Source organism: Anoplopoma fimbria, chromosome 22 (assembly GCF_027596085.1).
Source record: "Anoplopoma fimbria isolate UVic2021 breed Golden Eagle Sablefish chromosome 22, Afim_UVic_2022, whole genome shotgun sequence".
Classification (NCBI taxonomy): domain Eukaryota; kingdom Metazoa; phylum Chordata; class Actinopteri; order Perciformes; family Anoplopomatidae; genus Anoplopoma; species Anoplopoma fimbria.
Window position 1 is genome coordinate 9410635 of NC_072470.1, and position 16887 is coordinate 9427521.

Here is a 16887-nt window from a genome sequence, read left to right on the forward strand (position 1 = left end):
CCCTGCAGACAACACCTTATTATCATGCAACACACTGCAGCAGTTTGAGGGAAGGCAGATCTCCCAGCGTCTGCTCTGTTGCTGCGTTTGCGTATGAGCGAGTTTCCAGCGCAGGATATTGTGGAGAAACGACGCAGGGATTGCCTCATACTATGAAAATAACCACTGGACGTTTTCTTTTAAAACATGTCAGACAGAATTAAACCAATTTTCTCACAACGTGCAACACAGAGCAGGAGGGTCAGAGGCTACACGTAAACTCTACCCACCAAAATAACACTGAATTTCCAACAAGAAAACACAACAATAACTCGCATCAAGTGGGTTCAAAATTGCCCTCAGAAGTGCATTCTGGGAGATAATAAAGAGCCCATCATGACACAGAAATGACAAACTTCCACATGAGGCTGCAGGCTTCCCCTCAGGGCTCCGACCTTGTGACACATCACACAGTCAGGCAGGTGATCTTTTGTGTGCACAATGTGAGAGAGAGAGAGAGAGAGAGAGAGAGAGAGAGAGAGAGAGAGAGAGAGAGAGAGAGAGAGAGAGAGAGAGAGAGACAGAAGGGACAGCAAACAGAGTTTAAAACAAAGAAAGATAAAAATTAAAGACAGCTGTGCTGCAGGCTTTTTCCCCCCCGTGTACAGACAATATACAGGAGCACTATTGTATTGTGTCTGACAGGCCCTTTAAAGCTGCAGAGCTGTCTGTACTCAGAGGCTGTCATCAATAGAAAAAAAACACAGGGGACCAGAGGACGGTCGGTTCAGGGCCGGGGCCACTGCAGGGACGCTACCAGCTGGAGCACCTGGTGTTCACTATTACACACAAACATGCACACACCAACACATGCACAAACACAACTACAGCCATGTGAGGTGACCACATGGAAGCACACACTCACCCAAGGCCGGTTAAGGATATATATATATATTTGCTCAAACACAAACAAGCACTGATAGCTTATTTGAGTGCAGATGAATGCAAGCGTTAGCAGGCACACTTTGACAAAGTATTTTTATGAAAAACTTCAATTTCAAAGCAACTTATTTCACAAAATTTGAGTTTCAAGCACAACTTAAACTCTTAACTTCTAAACAAACCGCCATAAATGTTCAAATCTCTTTTTGTAGTTTTCTAGTTACTGCAGTGAGTTGGCAGCTTCTGCGAGCAGGATTAACAGATTTCACTTTAGATTTTACTGACTGACGCCACCCAAACTGCTCTGTTAGAAGAGTTGGGCAACAGCGTTTTGGGCACATTATCAACCTGCCATATAAACCTGTGGGATTTATTTGTAGTTGTTGGAATGCGATGAATATTGAGCAATACATGAAACGAGATCACCTGCACAGCATTAAATTCAGATCAACTTTAACAATTAATTACAACCATTGTTGGGTGAATAAATCTTTCGGTGTCTGTCAGCAGTATGTGTAGCCAGTTTCCTTTAAGAGCGGCTTCTTTCTCATTAGTGGTAAAACCAACGATCAACAAAAGCTGACAACTCACAGTCCGCTGAGCAACGCAACCTGCCCAGAAACCATCGTTGAGCATTCACCGTAGCATGAGTAACAACATGACCTCAATATTTAGGAAGTGTGTTTGTGTGTCTGTTTTGGTGGTGGTGGTGTTGGGAAGATAATCCATGCAAAGCTCTGAATCTGAATTTTCGGCTGTTGAAAGCCAATAAGGCGGTATCAAAATGAGGGCAGAGTTAATTAATCATCTCGGCTTCCTTTTCATGGCCCTCCCATGACTGTCCCGGGGGCTTGTGCAAGTGTGTTTTGCATGTGTGTGTATGTGTGTGTGTGTGTGTGTGAGCCAGTGAAAGCAGGAGGGTGGTGCAGGTTGCAGCTGGGGGATATTAGCATAAAGTAATGTGAGCCAGCAGACTGCTGAGCTCCTGCAGGCCTGATGCAAAGCTCTTATGAAAAAACAGGAAACTACTGACACCTGCTTTGTTCACTGACCACTCACACTTCAAAGAGCGTTAAAACTTGATTATTTTCTGACGTTGCACTGATTAAAAACAAAAGCAAAACCGTCTTTTTCATAATTCAGTTTGAAATTACCATATCAAATGATATGAATAAAGTTAACATTACTGCAAAGGACATGTGTTCAAGGAAGAGATTGTACACAGGGTTTGTTTTGCACGAACCTAAAATGATGCATTATCCACAGACAGGCATCAATCAAAGTGACACTAACAACTAATGAAAGATAAAAAAAACAATTCCAGTAATTGTTGTTTCCCAAGAACTTCCTTGAGCCTTCTTGCCAGCATTCATAATTAGTGTTAATGTTTTGCAACTGTGAGCAGCTCATCTCTCTCTCTCTTGGTGCATTGCAATGGGGCTCAGCAGCACAAACAAAAAAAACAAATGTGTCACTCGTTCGTTAAGGTGACATTTCAGACACTTATGAATCATCATCATTTTGCGTCATCTATACCAGGTGTGCTTTCAAACGGCTCTTATTTTTTCACATGAAGTGTGACGTATTTTGGCTCGTTAATGATCATTCCACCTGTCTATGATGGCTGTCACGAGATCCTCTCCTAACACGACTCCAATGTCTTATTTGTACCTTTTTTGTTCCCACAGTGTTTCCTTGCTGAGCAGTGATGGAGAACAGTAAATTTAAGTTAGAAAGTGTGTTTGGGTTGTTGATTAAAGCATATTTCTGCAGGTTGGGCATTGCAGATTGGCTCTCACAGGTTGGGCGGATATGTATGTAAAACAACCTGACATGTGCATCAATTCTTGATAGGCATTGAGTGTGAACATATCAGAATTTGTATTTTCATTGGGTCTAATAAATTGCCTAATCGTTTTGTTTGAAAAATAACTGCAATAACTTGAAATAAAACTAACAAAAGCTTCCATGGTTTGTTCTATTATCTGAAGAAATATGAATATTGGCAGGAGTGTGCTAATCAGCTTTGAGTCTAGTTGGCATTTAAGTATTAACTGATTAGAATAAAAATGATTTCATGTTCTGCAAATGGCTTTTCATGGTTAATTATGAATCATTTAGCCTACTAGGTAGCATGCTGATTTAGTTCATCTAAAGATAACATGCAGATTTCAATTTTACATTGCATTAAAGTCTATGAAAGAGTTCAAGAAGGGATTTCCTCAAGAGGAATGATTTCAGCTACCAAAAATCTCTCAATGTACATATTGCTATGAGACAGGCTTGAAAAAATGTGAATCTATCCTAGAATTTTGTCACGTTTGCAGTAATAACACTCTCAGGATTAGCAGGTATTACATAAATTGGATGCAGCTCATGCTCTGCTTAACATTTTCATAACAGTGCCTGTTTGCAACTCCATTACCAGAAAATCACTTTGACAAAAAGAAAGAAATGTGAAACAAAAGCTCTGTCGAGCAAGATTCTGCAAGTTGATATTGAAATGAATGTAAACCAATTGCAGCCCTGAAGGAATTTAATCAATCTTAAATCAAATGGTTTGCTTTGGATTATTTACTTATTAGCTAATGGGTCGGAGCATGAAAAACTCCCTCTTTAAAAAGAGATTTGCTTTGCGATGACTGAAACGGGTGACTAAGTCTTGAGGAGTGGTGCAGTTTCTCCTCTATTCTTCTGGTGCCACAGGCAGGTTGAAAAGGCTTTTATTTTGGCAGCACAGGCTCGGCCGCCTGAGGACGATAAAGAAAAAAAGCACTCCTGGACTTTTTAGGTTGTTTGCACGGCAGAAAAAAAGTCTGCATTGACTTGTGTCCTCGGTGCACCCAACACACTCATTCAATTCACAATAAAAGCAATGTTAACATGGGAGAGTCTCTCTTGTGGCCCTGACAAAGCTTGATTTCATTTGAGGCTTTTGAGTGCCGCCTCAGTACGGACAAACATCACAGAAATATGATGGACAGTGCAGAACATCAGCCATGATGCCAACATTCATGGCACAAAGCATCACAGCCAAAAAGAAAGACAGAGAGAAAGAAATTGTTGTTGAAGTATTTTTGCTACATAGAAGTTTTTCACACTGGAAAAAGGCTCAGTGTGTGTGTGTGTGTGTGTGTGTGTGTGTGTGTGTGTGTGTGTGTGTGTGTGTGTGTGTGTGTGTGTGTGTGTGTGTGTGTGTGTGTGTGTGATTGTGTGTGTAGGTTTGGGGTTGTTGGGGGGATTTCTAAACGGAGCACAGGGAGCGATCTGGGCAAGAGGAGAAGCGAGAGAGTGAAATAAGATGGAAAAATGCAATCATGCATCCCGGGCCTCTCTCTCTCTCTCTCTCTCTCTCCTCCACGAGCCATTAGTCACTATCCAGCTCCTGTTAATGTAATTAGATAAAGGATATATGGAGCCTCGGAGCTCGGCCGAGACATTTGTCTGCATAATTGTGTCCATGCGGTGGCAGAGAGGCTAAGAACCCCGGGATTTCCACAAAAACACCTCTGGCTCAATAATTCAGAAAAAGTGGAGGGAAGAGCGAAAGAAGGACGGAAAGAGAAGAGAAAACACAGATCCCCGATAATAATCTGTTTTCTTTCTTATTTTTTATCTTGTGATGTGTTTCCAGACAAACACAATTCACTTCTTCTAGACAATCCAATAAGACGAAGCACTTAGGATATCATTTCAGCTGTACCAGCTCCAAAAAATTAAAACAAAACAAAACAGAAAAGAAAGTCGAGGTGATATTTTTAGATCTGGCTGTTGTTACACACTCAAATCATGGTTTCTCCCCCAGTACACACACATATATCAACGCATACACATCGCTCATTAGCCAACCTGGTAATAAACTGTCAAATGCCACAATCCATCTCAAGCACATGAGCAGATGGCAGGCATGTCTCCTGATTCAGTCCGTCTGGAGATGTATGGGAAAACGTGAAAACAAGCTGGATTCTCTCATGTAATTAGTGGTAGTCGCAGCTTGTCAGCTAGTGACCTACATATGGAACATGGAGAGATCACTTCACTCTGGACGCACCACACAAGAAGTCCTACATTCCTTCACACTTGACAAGCATGGACACACACACAGTGTCAGACCAAAAGGCAAAGCCGGGGCTCCAAATAATGATTTCTCTTCCTAGAAATCCCTCTTTGGGTTTGTTTTTTATGAGGCGATTAATCATTTAGTCCGTTAAATGCACCAGTTTTTTGTCCGACCAACAGTCACAAACCAAAAATGTACTCAAGGTACGGAGAAGCAAAGAAGCAAAACCTCACATTTCAAGTGATGGAACCAGATAATTGTTGTCAATTATCAAAAAATGGCAACAATTTGTTTCAGCACAGCATTGCATTAAAAAAAAGAAAACACAAAAAAACACAAAAAAGGTTCAATATTGCATGCACACACCAAATACATACTTCTACTTCCTGATAAAGATTAACTTCCCCTTCAGCGACCCTCCCCCCTCGGCCTGCACCTCTCACCCCGGGGTAATTCCTGTCTCCTGTCTGGGGCACTATGGATGTAGGTGGTTGTGGATTTGGGCGGACCGGAGGGCAGGATGTTAGCCTGATTATCACCCAGTCAGACCTACTTCCAAGCTCCAGACAGCCTGCCTGCCTCCTGCCCCAGATACCTCCTAGACGGATGGAGGGCTGGAAGGGACGGAGGGGAAGCGTATGGACAGAGACTCACCGTCAGCAGCTCCAGCAGGGGAACGTTCCGGATCCTCCCGCAGACCGACACGACGCCGTGGTCCGCGAACTGGCTCATCCTGCGTCCTCTTTTTCTCTCCTCTTCTTCCGCTTCGTTCGCCTCTTCTGCCCTAACTGCCTTGCTGAGTCTCAGCTGCTGCCTGCCACTGTGTGTGTTTGCATTCGGTGGTGTGTGTGAGTGTGTGTGTGTGTGTGTGTGAGAGTTGGAATGATGATGCAGCAGGCAGCCTTGGCAGCGAAAAGCCTTGTCTGACTTCTCCTCTCTCCTCAGCGAGGCCACATCAGCTCTTGTCAATATTTAACCAGCAAGTCAGCTCGGATTAAATCACCTGGGCCAGACCAGTGGTGGTTACTTGCCCAGGAGAGCGTGCCAGCTTTCACGTGTTTGTGTGTGTGAAGCAACGACTGGCTAGTATACGTGAATGCGTGTAAAGACATAAAACTTTAACACAAGTCAAGAGAGGAGTTTAATCCAGACTCCAGAGCGTCTGTGTCTCCTCTTCTCCAGCTTCTGTCCAAAACTCACACTCTGTCACGATGTGGCTTCTGAACACTGGACGCTTCACTTTTAACTGCTGCTGCCACTCGGGGAGATCTAAGGTAATGTAAAGACAGACTTGGCAGCAAGGAAAGCAAAGAGAAAATGTGTGTGTGTGTGTGTGTGTGTGTGTTCATGCAACTGACTGGCAGAGCGACAGGAGTATCAAAACAGCCAATGAAAGGGCTCCTTGACTTTTGCCTCAGGAGTGTTTTCCCCTTTCTCCCTGTGAGCGCAGCGCCTCAGTTTGACATCTATTATGTCGTATGACTTGTGAGCTCTGGCAGGAAGAGAGAAGATCCCGATCCAACTACTTTGTACTGGTCAATACACCTTTCACTGGGAAGACATGTGAGTCACTGGGGGGCAAAAGTTGGAGGGCAGTTCTTGTCTTAGTAAAACACTTTATCTTACAGTTAGAAGGTTTTTTTTCCCCAGAAACTTGAACAAAGAACAACTAGTAGAGGCTGAGCGTCTCACTGACAAGACACAAAACATTGGAGCCTCTTTATCTGCAGTATACTATCAGCTACCAAATAATACATCTTCATCCTGCCGACCTTGAATATGAATATTCTGCTCCCGCTGACCTACATAAGCTGTGTTTTTCTCCTGCGGAGGATTGAGCCCATGACCTGTGGCGATCACTGTGATTGATGGGAGTTGAGTGACAGGTGGTGCTCCTGCTCAACTGCAGATTACTAACCCATCAGTCAGCAGGCGCCTGGGTTAGGAATTTATGACATCATTTATGACGCAGTCGCTTCAACGCCTACTGAGGGAACGCAGGTGTAAAAATCAACGCCCTGCACCAAATGCATTCCTGTAAGTGACTAACTGTTTTCCATCAATGCGCCATGAGACTTATATTTAATTAGAAAATGACTAAGAAACTATTGTGCAAGCAAAGTGCACTTTCACTACTGGTTTAAAGATCAATGGTGTAACCAGTGTAAACCATTATATATTGGCAGTCTGTGCAGAAGACATAATGAGCATTCTATCACTTAAATGAGCCACCGTGTCTATACAAGAAGATTTTAATAATGCATCTGTTGGTGATTTATGGATGCTTTGTTTGTCAGAGAGAAGGCACACTAATACCCAAATAATGATTCTGGCCTGGGATGGCCAGAAAATTGAATCTGGGTTGGAATGACTGACTATTTTGGTAATGCATCCTTACTAAGTGATACGGTCCATTTATCAAAGCCTCAATGAGATTAATGGTAAAATAATAAAAAATAGAATTTAACAAATTAAAGGCAATTATTGTGGTTTGGAATGGCCGAGGTAGAAATGACTAAATAGCTCATATCATTTGTCAAGTAAGAAACTATTTGCAAATTACAAGGCGCTGAAATTCCAAAGCAGTTGCGTCGATGTCCGTAAGAATGTGCTGAGCAAAAATAAACCGGCCCCCCAACCCTTTAAGCTTTAACCTCTAACCCTTTAAAAACAAAAAGGTCACCAGGTGCCAGGAAGCACCACTCCTCTGCGTGAACACCTGGTAGGAACTCACCAAACAAGCCCGACCAGTGTAGTCTCCGCTGGGTGAGACAATTACCCTGGAAGGGATCTATTTTACCTCTATAATGAGTCTCAGTGTCCTCAGGCGTGAACACGTGTGATAATGACGCCGACTCACTAAACAGACGCAAGGCAAGCTGCAGAAATGTAGAACGGCTTGTGCACCTATCCGCAAAATCTTGCAAGTATGCACACAAACATACACACTTGGCCGTCATCAATCAGCTTATATCAAAACAAACAAGTGAGGCCATGAGCACTTTTGTGGAGTCATACATCAAATGTTAGTTTTAAAGTGGTTTCTGTATGTATTTAGTCAGTGGTCGGAGCTAATGCGGAAACATGTAAATATTTCCAAGGAGTGATTCTAGGATGTTTGTGGCACTTCCCAGACCACCAACCGACAGAGTACTGTGAAGACGCTGAAACGCTTCGTAGAATTGAGGCGAACTGCAAAATTCGCTGATAATTCTTTGTGGTTTGCACAAGCAACCCATTTCACATACAAGTAGTCATGTGATCCATTGTTTTGCACAACAGCTAAACATCCAAATTGTGTTTCACCGCTTTGAAAACCCCTCAAAAGAATCTACAACAACCTTGTCTCCCTAACGTTTTTAGCCGAAAACCAAGCATGAAAGAGGCTCTCTCAGATCCCAGCTGAGGGTTTGGCTCGGCGCCTGATGAAGAGGATGTGATCACAGGGCGGTCACTGTGCAGGAGAATAGACAGGACGCACCACCGCACCACCTTCTGGCTTTTCACACCCACACCCGGTCTGCCAGGAGGCCATAGACGGAGTCTGTCCCAAGGTGAGGAGGTGGGCTTGGCTGTGCTGACAGATGCAGCCCCTCCTCATCCTCTGCTATCTGCCTCTACCCCGTTCACTGGGGTCTTAATCTGCACGTCCAATCCTGTTAGCTGCCCTCTGCCAGTTTTGCCCTGTTCAAACCCAAACCTGCAGTGCCAATTTTGGGTCCAAAGACGGTGCATCATCTGCGTATATGATAAACAAACGTCCCCGGAGATGGAGCTTCCACGCCAGGTGGGCGGGGTTAACTCCCGTGTTTGGATCAGGTTTCAAGTTTCAACCCAGTGAACCCAAAAAATAACATTGTGTTGTTTTTACACACTTGCCAGTTTACCATTGTCAATTAACTGCTAAAATATACACTGCCTTCAAGGTTTGTTTATTTCCATCTTTTTGATGTGCGGTTTTAATAATTCATCACCACATTATAAAAACCAAGGCAACATTTACATTAACTACTTTTTTTTGTAACTGGCTGCTAGTTGTCATAGTAACTCATTAGATTTCAGAAAACATTTGCATCACATTTTAAGGAAAACCAGACTATCCAGGGTGATTTGAACAGAGATGCAGTGATTGGTTATTTGGACTAACGAGCTGTTTGTCCTCAACTGTGTGGGGGAACACTCGTTCTTTATTTTGGTTTATTGTTGTATTGCTTTGTCTTTTCTTTGACTTGAACTCAAGAAACTTTGCTTTCTAGATAAAAAACAAAACTAATTTATGACTTTTGTTTCTACTTACGGGGAATGTTTGTTGAATGAATTACAGTCACAGGAAAAACAAATGCATAACTTATTCAGGGCGAGTCAGGACATCTGATCTGATCACACTTTTTAGTGTAAAACTGGCATAATCAAAGCCTTTCTTCCCACTGAAATATTTTTACCTTCCACCTCCTTCTAATTGAGCTGAACGACTACACTGAACTCTGTGACTCTCTTGTCTTGATAAACTTCCACTTGAGCCCAGAGTAAATCTGAGGACACACTGAATGAAAGTGTTTGATGCTGTGTGGAGATAACGCCGCCAGATAAAGAGGACTGTCTTCACTTCGTCCCTGTAGTCTTCAGTCCTCTCAAAAGGCCTCTGTGTTCCTGGCACTGCACTCTTGAGGGGAAACCACAGGGTGAATAGAGATCGGTGCAGAGCGCTAATGTTTGGGGAACAACTCATGTGACTCTGAATGCGCGTGGTTACGGTATAAACTTTGATCTCCGTTGGGAGAAGAAAGGCCTTAATTTGCCCCTCATACAAAAGGGCACAAAGGACGGTCTCAATGGACGAGGGAACATGGACGTTCAATTATGAGAGCCAACACAAAGCCCTGAGCGAGAGGGTCACACACACAGAGCAGAAACTCACTGTCCTTCTCACTACAAAGTAAAAGCCTCCGCAATCAGTTTGGAACCGACCCAAAAACTTCTGTCTTTGATTAAGCGACAAGCCATAAACCCTTAAAACAGTGGACATCAACCCACAGTATGTTCAGCAGGCAAATGCAATTCATGCATTATCATTACTGATGCATGTAACGTACACGCAACTCGTGACATGGTCAGAGATTCCAGTGCACATTAGCAGGCATCAGTGTGTCATTGGCAGGCAGAGAAGATGGTTCACATGCTAAACTGAGAATAAGCAGGTCAGCTGCAATGCTTTGCTTCACTTTCACCCAGGGGTGGGACCAAGTCATAATTTTTGAGTTCTCACATGTCATAAAGCACTCTTCACCAAATGTAATGCCATTTGACCCTCCTTCTGTAATTTCAATCTGCACGTTTTGCAAACTGTTATTTGCTTTTTGTTGACCACCGTGTAGTTTTGCACTCTAAATTATCTTAACTTTTTTTCAAACTGTCGCTCCGTAATGTAACATTTTCGAACCCATTCATGGTTCTCTCCTGCAACAAAAGTATATCTGTGGAATAAGGTGTTGACTTGCTGGGAATGAACAGCTTTAACATTAGTGGATTCAGGAAATTAATTGATTCGTGGCAAACTTTTTTAATAACTTACTTTTCCATCTTTGGCCTTGGGGAAGCTATCAAGTGTTTTCATGTCAAAAGGCTTAAGTCCAAGAGAATTCACAAGTCATTGGTGATGAAGTCCAAGTCTTTTTTGATTTTGCCAAGTCAAATCTAAAGTTATTAAATTTGGACTTGGAGTCTGCCATCACCCAAAGCAAAATGTGTTAATCCTTTGCTTTACTCACCTAAAATAAATCTCAAAACTTCACTCCAATCCCTGCAAATTCCAACAAACTAAGATTCTGACATCATGTTGTGCAAATGACTCTACTTCTTCACCTCCTTTTTGCCAAAGTGTTGAGAGAGGCATTTAACTTCTCTACACATGGTGCCGAGATCCATAAAATATTAGATAATTGCCCTAATAAAAACACTGGCTAGGTATTAACGGGGGACTGCCAAATCTCATTACTTGGAGGTTGGAAAAACAGACGAGTGGCTCATATCAAAACAGCCTCAACAATTATTAAACCAATTTTACAAGCGAATGGAGGCCGTCTTATCCACAGCGTGTGGTTGGTTACGGGGGAAGCCGTTGGGTTTTAGACTAGAGTCTAGGGAAAAGCCAACGCTGTAATCGCTCCTGAGAGAGGAGACGGTTCCCATGAGACAGTGACAACGCCACATCTTCTGCCTCCTAGAGTTTGCTGGGTTCCCACAGCCCACAGGCCCCGTGGCTACCCACGCGTCCAGCCCAGGTATGCGTGGTATGTCACCTGCACACTGAGGGAGCTGTCAGAGCGCTGGCCCGGAGGCTGGTACACCCCTGCTGAGAAACTTGATTCAAACACTCAGGATGAAGTGTGAGAGTGCTCTGAGAGAAAAAGAAGTAGCTGCTCCAAAGAGAGGCTAAATCTTTTTATGTAACCGGCCCCCACCCAAACCGTCCAATCAGCCCTCGGCTTCAGAACCGCACTTTACACCAGTTGCTCGAGAATCGAGCTGACACACTGAGCACTCGTCCCCTGAGCTTGGCATCTTGTGTAATGCGCATGGCGTGAGAACGGGGGCCCACGCTGAGGACGGCATTGTCGGTGGATTTCTACTGTATAATTACGCTCAATTAGTTTGAGCTTCTCAGTAATAATATCAAAACCCTCGCCATTTGTCTGCTTGACGATGTGGGAGCCAATCAGATTAAGCTTTAGCATTTCTTCCCATCTAGATACAGAGGCCTGCTCCCCTGCTTAGTTTTATGTCTCCATTCTGCATTGTAACAACCAGCTGTAATGGGCTGTGGGGGGGGGGAGAAGACGGAGGAAATCCAACCTTGCCAAGTGGACTCCATGCTGGCTTACCATCCAATTCATTTGCACTTAAATTTAGCATAAACCAAACTAATTTGCCTGTTGTGGAGCTTGTTTCTAGGACAATTTTATTATCTTACTTTGGCCGGTGGCGAATGTGCCAGTGAAACAAGTTGCAGCCTGACATAACAGCATGGCAGCAAATCAGCACGTAAAAGACTTTATACGAGGAGGAGGCTTGACAAAAGCCAGGGGGATTTAGTTAAACCCAAATACTTTGGAGATAAACAGGAAAGCACAACCACATGCTGTTTATTCAATACTACTCACAACTATGCAGCAAGCGTTTAATCAGTAATGTGGTGCACTTGATTATTAACCCTCCCCTGTAGAGTGTTTTCAATTTGGCCTTTTGTTATCAATTATCTCTGAGCATGATTGCACTGCTGCACACATTATACACGTTGGCAGGGAAGAGGGTGTGGAGGAGAAAACAAGGACATGCTCTCACCAGATTTGGCATCCTTGGGATGATGAGTATTACTTCATGGGTTTGAGGAAATGCATTAGACATTAGACAGAAGCACAAGTGGCTCTTTTGTTAGATGGAAATGAGACATTTGCTTCAGACAGACCAAGACAAAGCTAAGAAGACAAGGACAAGGAGATGTGCATTCTTGACAGGTTACAGGATACTCATCATATCCACTCCAACCAACAATCACCAAGCCTGAATGTTGAAGTGTGGTGAGGTGATTACACACTTCTTCAGATGTGCTGTTTAGCCGGTTTAGAAGGGGCCTTTCATCTCAGGCTGGACTGGATGTTGAGCTAAACTTTCCCCAAAATACACAATCTGACAGACCAGGTGCACAAAGGTGTGAAAACCGTCAGAGCTTCAAGCACTCTGCACGCTTTCCTTACATTCCTACTAATTACAGATACAGATGACTCCTCCTCAGAGGAGTACCCATGTCTCTAAATGTTTACTACTTTTCCTTTAGAATGAAGCCGCTGCGATAGCCTCTACCGTATAGGACGGAGCCGTGACAGAGCGTCTGCCGTGACCTAGTTAGAGCTGGCTGGCAGCAGCTAGCAACAGCTCACAGACCGTCCACGGCCATCGGGGCTCACCGTGCGCGTCCCTGCATGACGAAGAGAGTCTCATCCCCAGGCGGGCATCAAATGATAAAAATAAATAGAGGCAGCGAATCAACCCAGCAACACGGTCGTTATGCAATGCAAGTGGTGCCCCAGTTACTGGCGAGTGCCGCTGTATGTGCTGTTACTCTGGGCTACATAACCTGATCCAGATTAGATCGTCGAACACGTCCTGCTGCAGGAGCCGAGCTCTGTAATGAAACTCATCAATAAGACGCCGATAACGCTGACAAAGGGTGCACTTCAGTTAAAAACCTGCAAGGCCACACACACTTTAGATACAAACACGCACGCACGCACGCACACGCACACGCACACACACACACAATGTCATTATGTCGATTACTTCTTTGAATAAAGCCTGGAGCTTTGAGCAGCTTTGGAGCAAACGCACACAGGAAAATTCCCTCAAACCTCGCCTGCATACATGGAGGAAACATATGCTGGCTCAATGCATTATGCATGTGTAAGGTAGTGGTTGTGACTGACATTCAAGCCCTATGTTCACCAAATTACCCATAGACGATTGATAGAAGCTTTGTATGAAGCTAGGCCATGTAATCAATCCAAAGAAGAACAGACATAAATATTTGACCTGGTCCACAGCTGACATATGGTATTTTGTCTCGGGCCCTTGTGTGCGAGTGTGGACTGAAAATCTGTCAGAGGTGTCCCTGGTGGAAAATCTATCTTGTTCATCATCCTAACAGGCCATGAAACACATGGAGCACCTAGTGGAAGCAACAAAACAAGAAACAGTGTAATCTACTGCAAAAAGAAGCTGACAACCTTGTGACAAAACGCAGCGAGCAGCCTTCTGTCACAATGCAGGATCACACGCGGGGTCATCAGTCCAGGTCATGCACCACGTTATGTAAAGCACACTGTTGGCAGATCAGCCGAAAACTGGTTCACAGGTGACGGAGAGGGAAAAGCAGTAAAATGCCTGACGTCTGACGGAATGTTTCAGAGACGGCCTCTTGTGTTTTCTCAGATGCCTGAAAAAATAAATGTATCGGAGGCTCATATCCTCCCAGGAAAAGGAGTGTTTACAGGACTTAGTAGGTTTATCTGTGCCAGGGCCAGCAGGGCCACGAGGGCCAGAGACATCAAGTCCCCCATCAGCGCTGGGAGGATAAAGACCAAAGTTCGAGTTTAGAGACAAACTCAGTGGCCTCAAACTAGAGTCAGAACAAAGGCTGATTTAACCGCAGAAATTAAAGCGTGGTCATTATGCAGGAAATCCACAAAATGCTTTAAATTACTGTAACTTTAGAGCATTCACCATAGTTACGATCATGATCTGTGTATCATTGATTCAGCATGAATAAATCCTTTTTTGGCGGGGAATCTGTCTTTTATGTAGTGCAAATGATTGAGTAGTCATATAAGTGATATTTATGGACTTTAAAATCAGTTTAACTCAAATAAAACAGGGTAACAAACTTCAATCAAAATAGCAGCTTGGACTCTTCATGGTTGCTCATGCCATGGAATTAAAAAGCCGCACACTGCCACCAGATCTATGCTGGACCTCTCCCAAAATGCTCTGGGCTTCCTCATGTCCCACTATTAAAACAAGCCAGCACCCTTATGCTCCTGCTGCCCCGAGTGAGAACAAGTCATTGGGGGAGGAATGAGTGAGGACAGAGGGAGGAAAAATATAAAGTAAGACAAAGGAGACAGGTTTGAGTGAGGGTTCGCAAGAGGAGAGAAAGTGTGTGAGAGTTCCAAGAGGATGAAGATGAGAAAGTCAAATGAGTTCACAAGAGAGGAAGGCGTCGAAAAGAAGGGAAAAAATTAGAAACAGTGGGGGAAATGCATGCATGGATAGTCGAGTGGACAAATGTGAGCATGCTGAATCACAAACCCATATCACAAATATGACCTACTTTAATTTTCCTCACAGTAAATCAGGTCGCCATGTATCCCATTAAAGCAATTAAAGCCACAGTGAATCTCATATCAACCAATAAGCATTAATGATAGTGATAGCGTTTCGGGAAGCCTTTATGAATCACACAGTCAACAGATAAGAAACGGAACAAAACACACATTTAGTTACTCATTCACAGAGCTAAACCACTGAGGATTAATTATAAAGGAGGCAGTGTCTGATTCAAGCGTGTCGCTCCATCGCTCCTTCTAGATTCACTCTCAAGTCGCGGTTTTAAGGAAATGATTGACAGCTGGGTGTTTGGGTCCCAAATCAAAAGGAGATATCAACTAAGATTTATTTTTCTGGATGATGAATTTTTTATGTTATTTTGGGGATGGGGATTTATGGATGAGTATCTTTGTGTATCTATGTAACGTCAGTGATTTCCTACACTTCCCAGAAAGCAGTGCAAACACTATAGATGTTTAAAAAGATATCAAGGAACTGTGAAAGAAGCAGTTTCCCTTTAGTCACTGTGGCTCTATTGCATGTCAGCATCGGGTTAAGATAGGTCAGCAGCAAGTCATAAAGTCAGGTCAAGTCATTAAAGGGTGCCGACATCGTTCGGCTTCATTAAAGCCTCACAGTCAGCAACATGTGCCACAAAGTGCACCATAAACAGCTCCGGAAATGCAGCTTTTAACTGTAGATACTGGTTTTATGGTGTATTTTTCCTTTAAGGAATTAGTAACACTGACAGACTGCACTCTAAAACAGTTGCCTTTTAATCTGCAACAAACGTCTCCTTGATGGCTTCGGCATTTCCTATATCATAATGCTATTTTAAGACTCTTGATTTATTATTTCCTGTGCACTGGATGCACTGAACTGGAATTAAGCTTCTCCACTACCAATGCAGACACAAAACGGCAGCCGCTATATGTCTGCACTTGACATTCAAAAGAGGGGCCACTTTGCGAGTAGATTCACCTTCAGTTAACCCTGAGCCCAAGAAGAAGTTTCCACTCCTGTGATTCGCGAGAGCGGCGCGGCGTAAAGATAAGCCTGTCAATCAGCGGCAGCACAGTGGGATTCACAAACAGACATGGGAGGCTATGTTTCCTCTCTGCTGTTTACACATGGATGTGTGGATGTACACTTTAAATGTAATCTTAATGCTCGACTCTCAGGGCGCCTGTGGCATTTTTATTAATGTGCATTTTCTTGTCTGATTGATAGAATACAAAAGTTATTAATTTACACTCATTCAAGGTTTAAGTCTCCTCTAAACACTTAACATTAAGTGGATGTTTCCTGGGACAGATTTCCCTGAAAACAGGAAGTGAAACATACTACTTAACACTATAAACTTAACATAGCATGGATAGTTGGCATGAAGACATAAAAAGAGCACCAAACAAATGCTTAGTGGGAATTGTAGTCCAAACAAGCCACATAAACGACAGCATGGTACCAAAGACAACATCATTCACAAAAAAAACCCAAATCTACAGGTTTCTTTAGATAGTAACACAATCTATAGTGGCTTAAAGATTCCCAAACATTTCCTTCTGATTTAAGTTCACACTTCAGCAATAGATCATCAAGACAAAACGTCTACTTCCTGACTAAGTGACCAATCTCACAAGCCGTGTGTTGGGGGATTGACTTACCGGTCGGACGCTGTCAAGAGACAATCTCTTTAAATGCTCTCTCCTCTCCAGGTGTCTGTCCATGGTCCCTCTGCCCCGCGGCGACACACACACCTGGGAAGCCCTGGAAGGAGGGGGAAAAAAGGGGGAGGAGTGGAGGAGAGAGGGAGAAAGTCAACAAGGAACACCTCATGTCCGGTAGGTCACGTTTCCGCTGTTAACCGGGCTTTCACCTTTTAGAGTTCAGAGTCCAAGTGGAGAGCAGCAGTGGCAGCAGTTTCAGATAAAGTTACAGCTGTCTTTTGTCTCTACATAACATTTTCCCTCTCTTTCTCTCCCATTTCTCTCAGCTTCTACTGCTGGCTCTCGGCGTCACCCAGGCAT

General features: G+C 43.6%; 1 protein-coding gene across 1 annotated transcript in view; it reads right to left on the reverse strand.

Moving 5' to 3' along the window:
• LOC129111485 (nck-associated protein 5-like) overlaps positions 1–16887 on the reverse strand; it is a 113934-nt gene that overhangs the window by 90329 nt on the left and 6718 nt on the right. The window contains exon 2 of the mRNA XM_054623455.1: positions 16525–16627. Coding sequence (XP_054479430.1) covers positions 16525–16627 — 103 coding nt within the window. The remainder of the gene's footprint in view (positions 1–16524; positions 16628–16887) is intronic.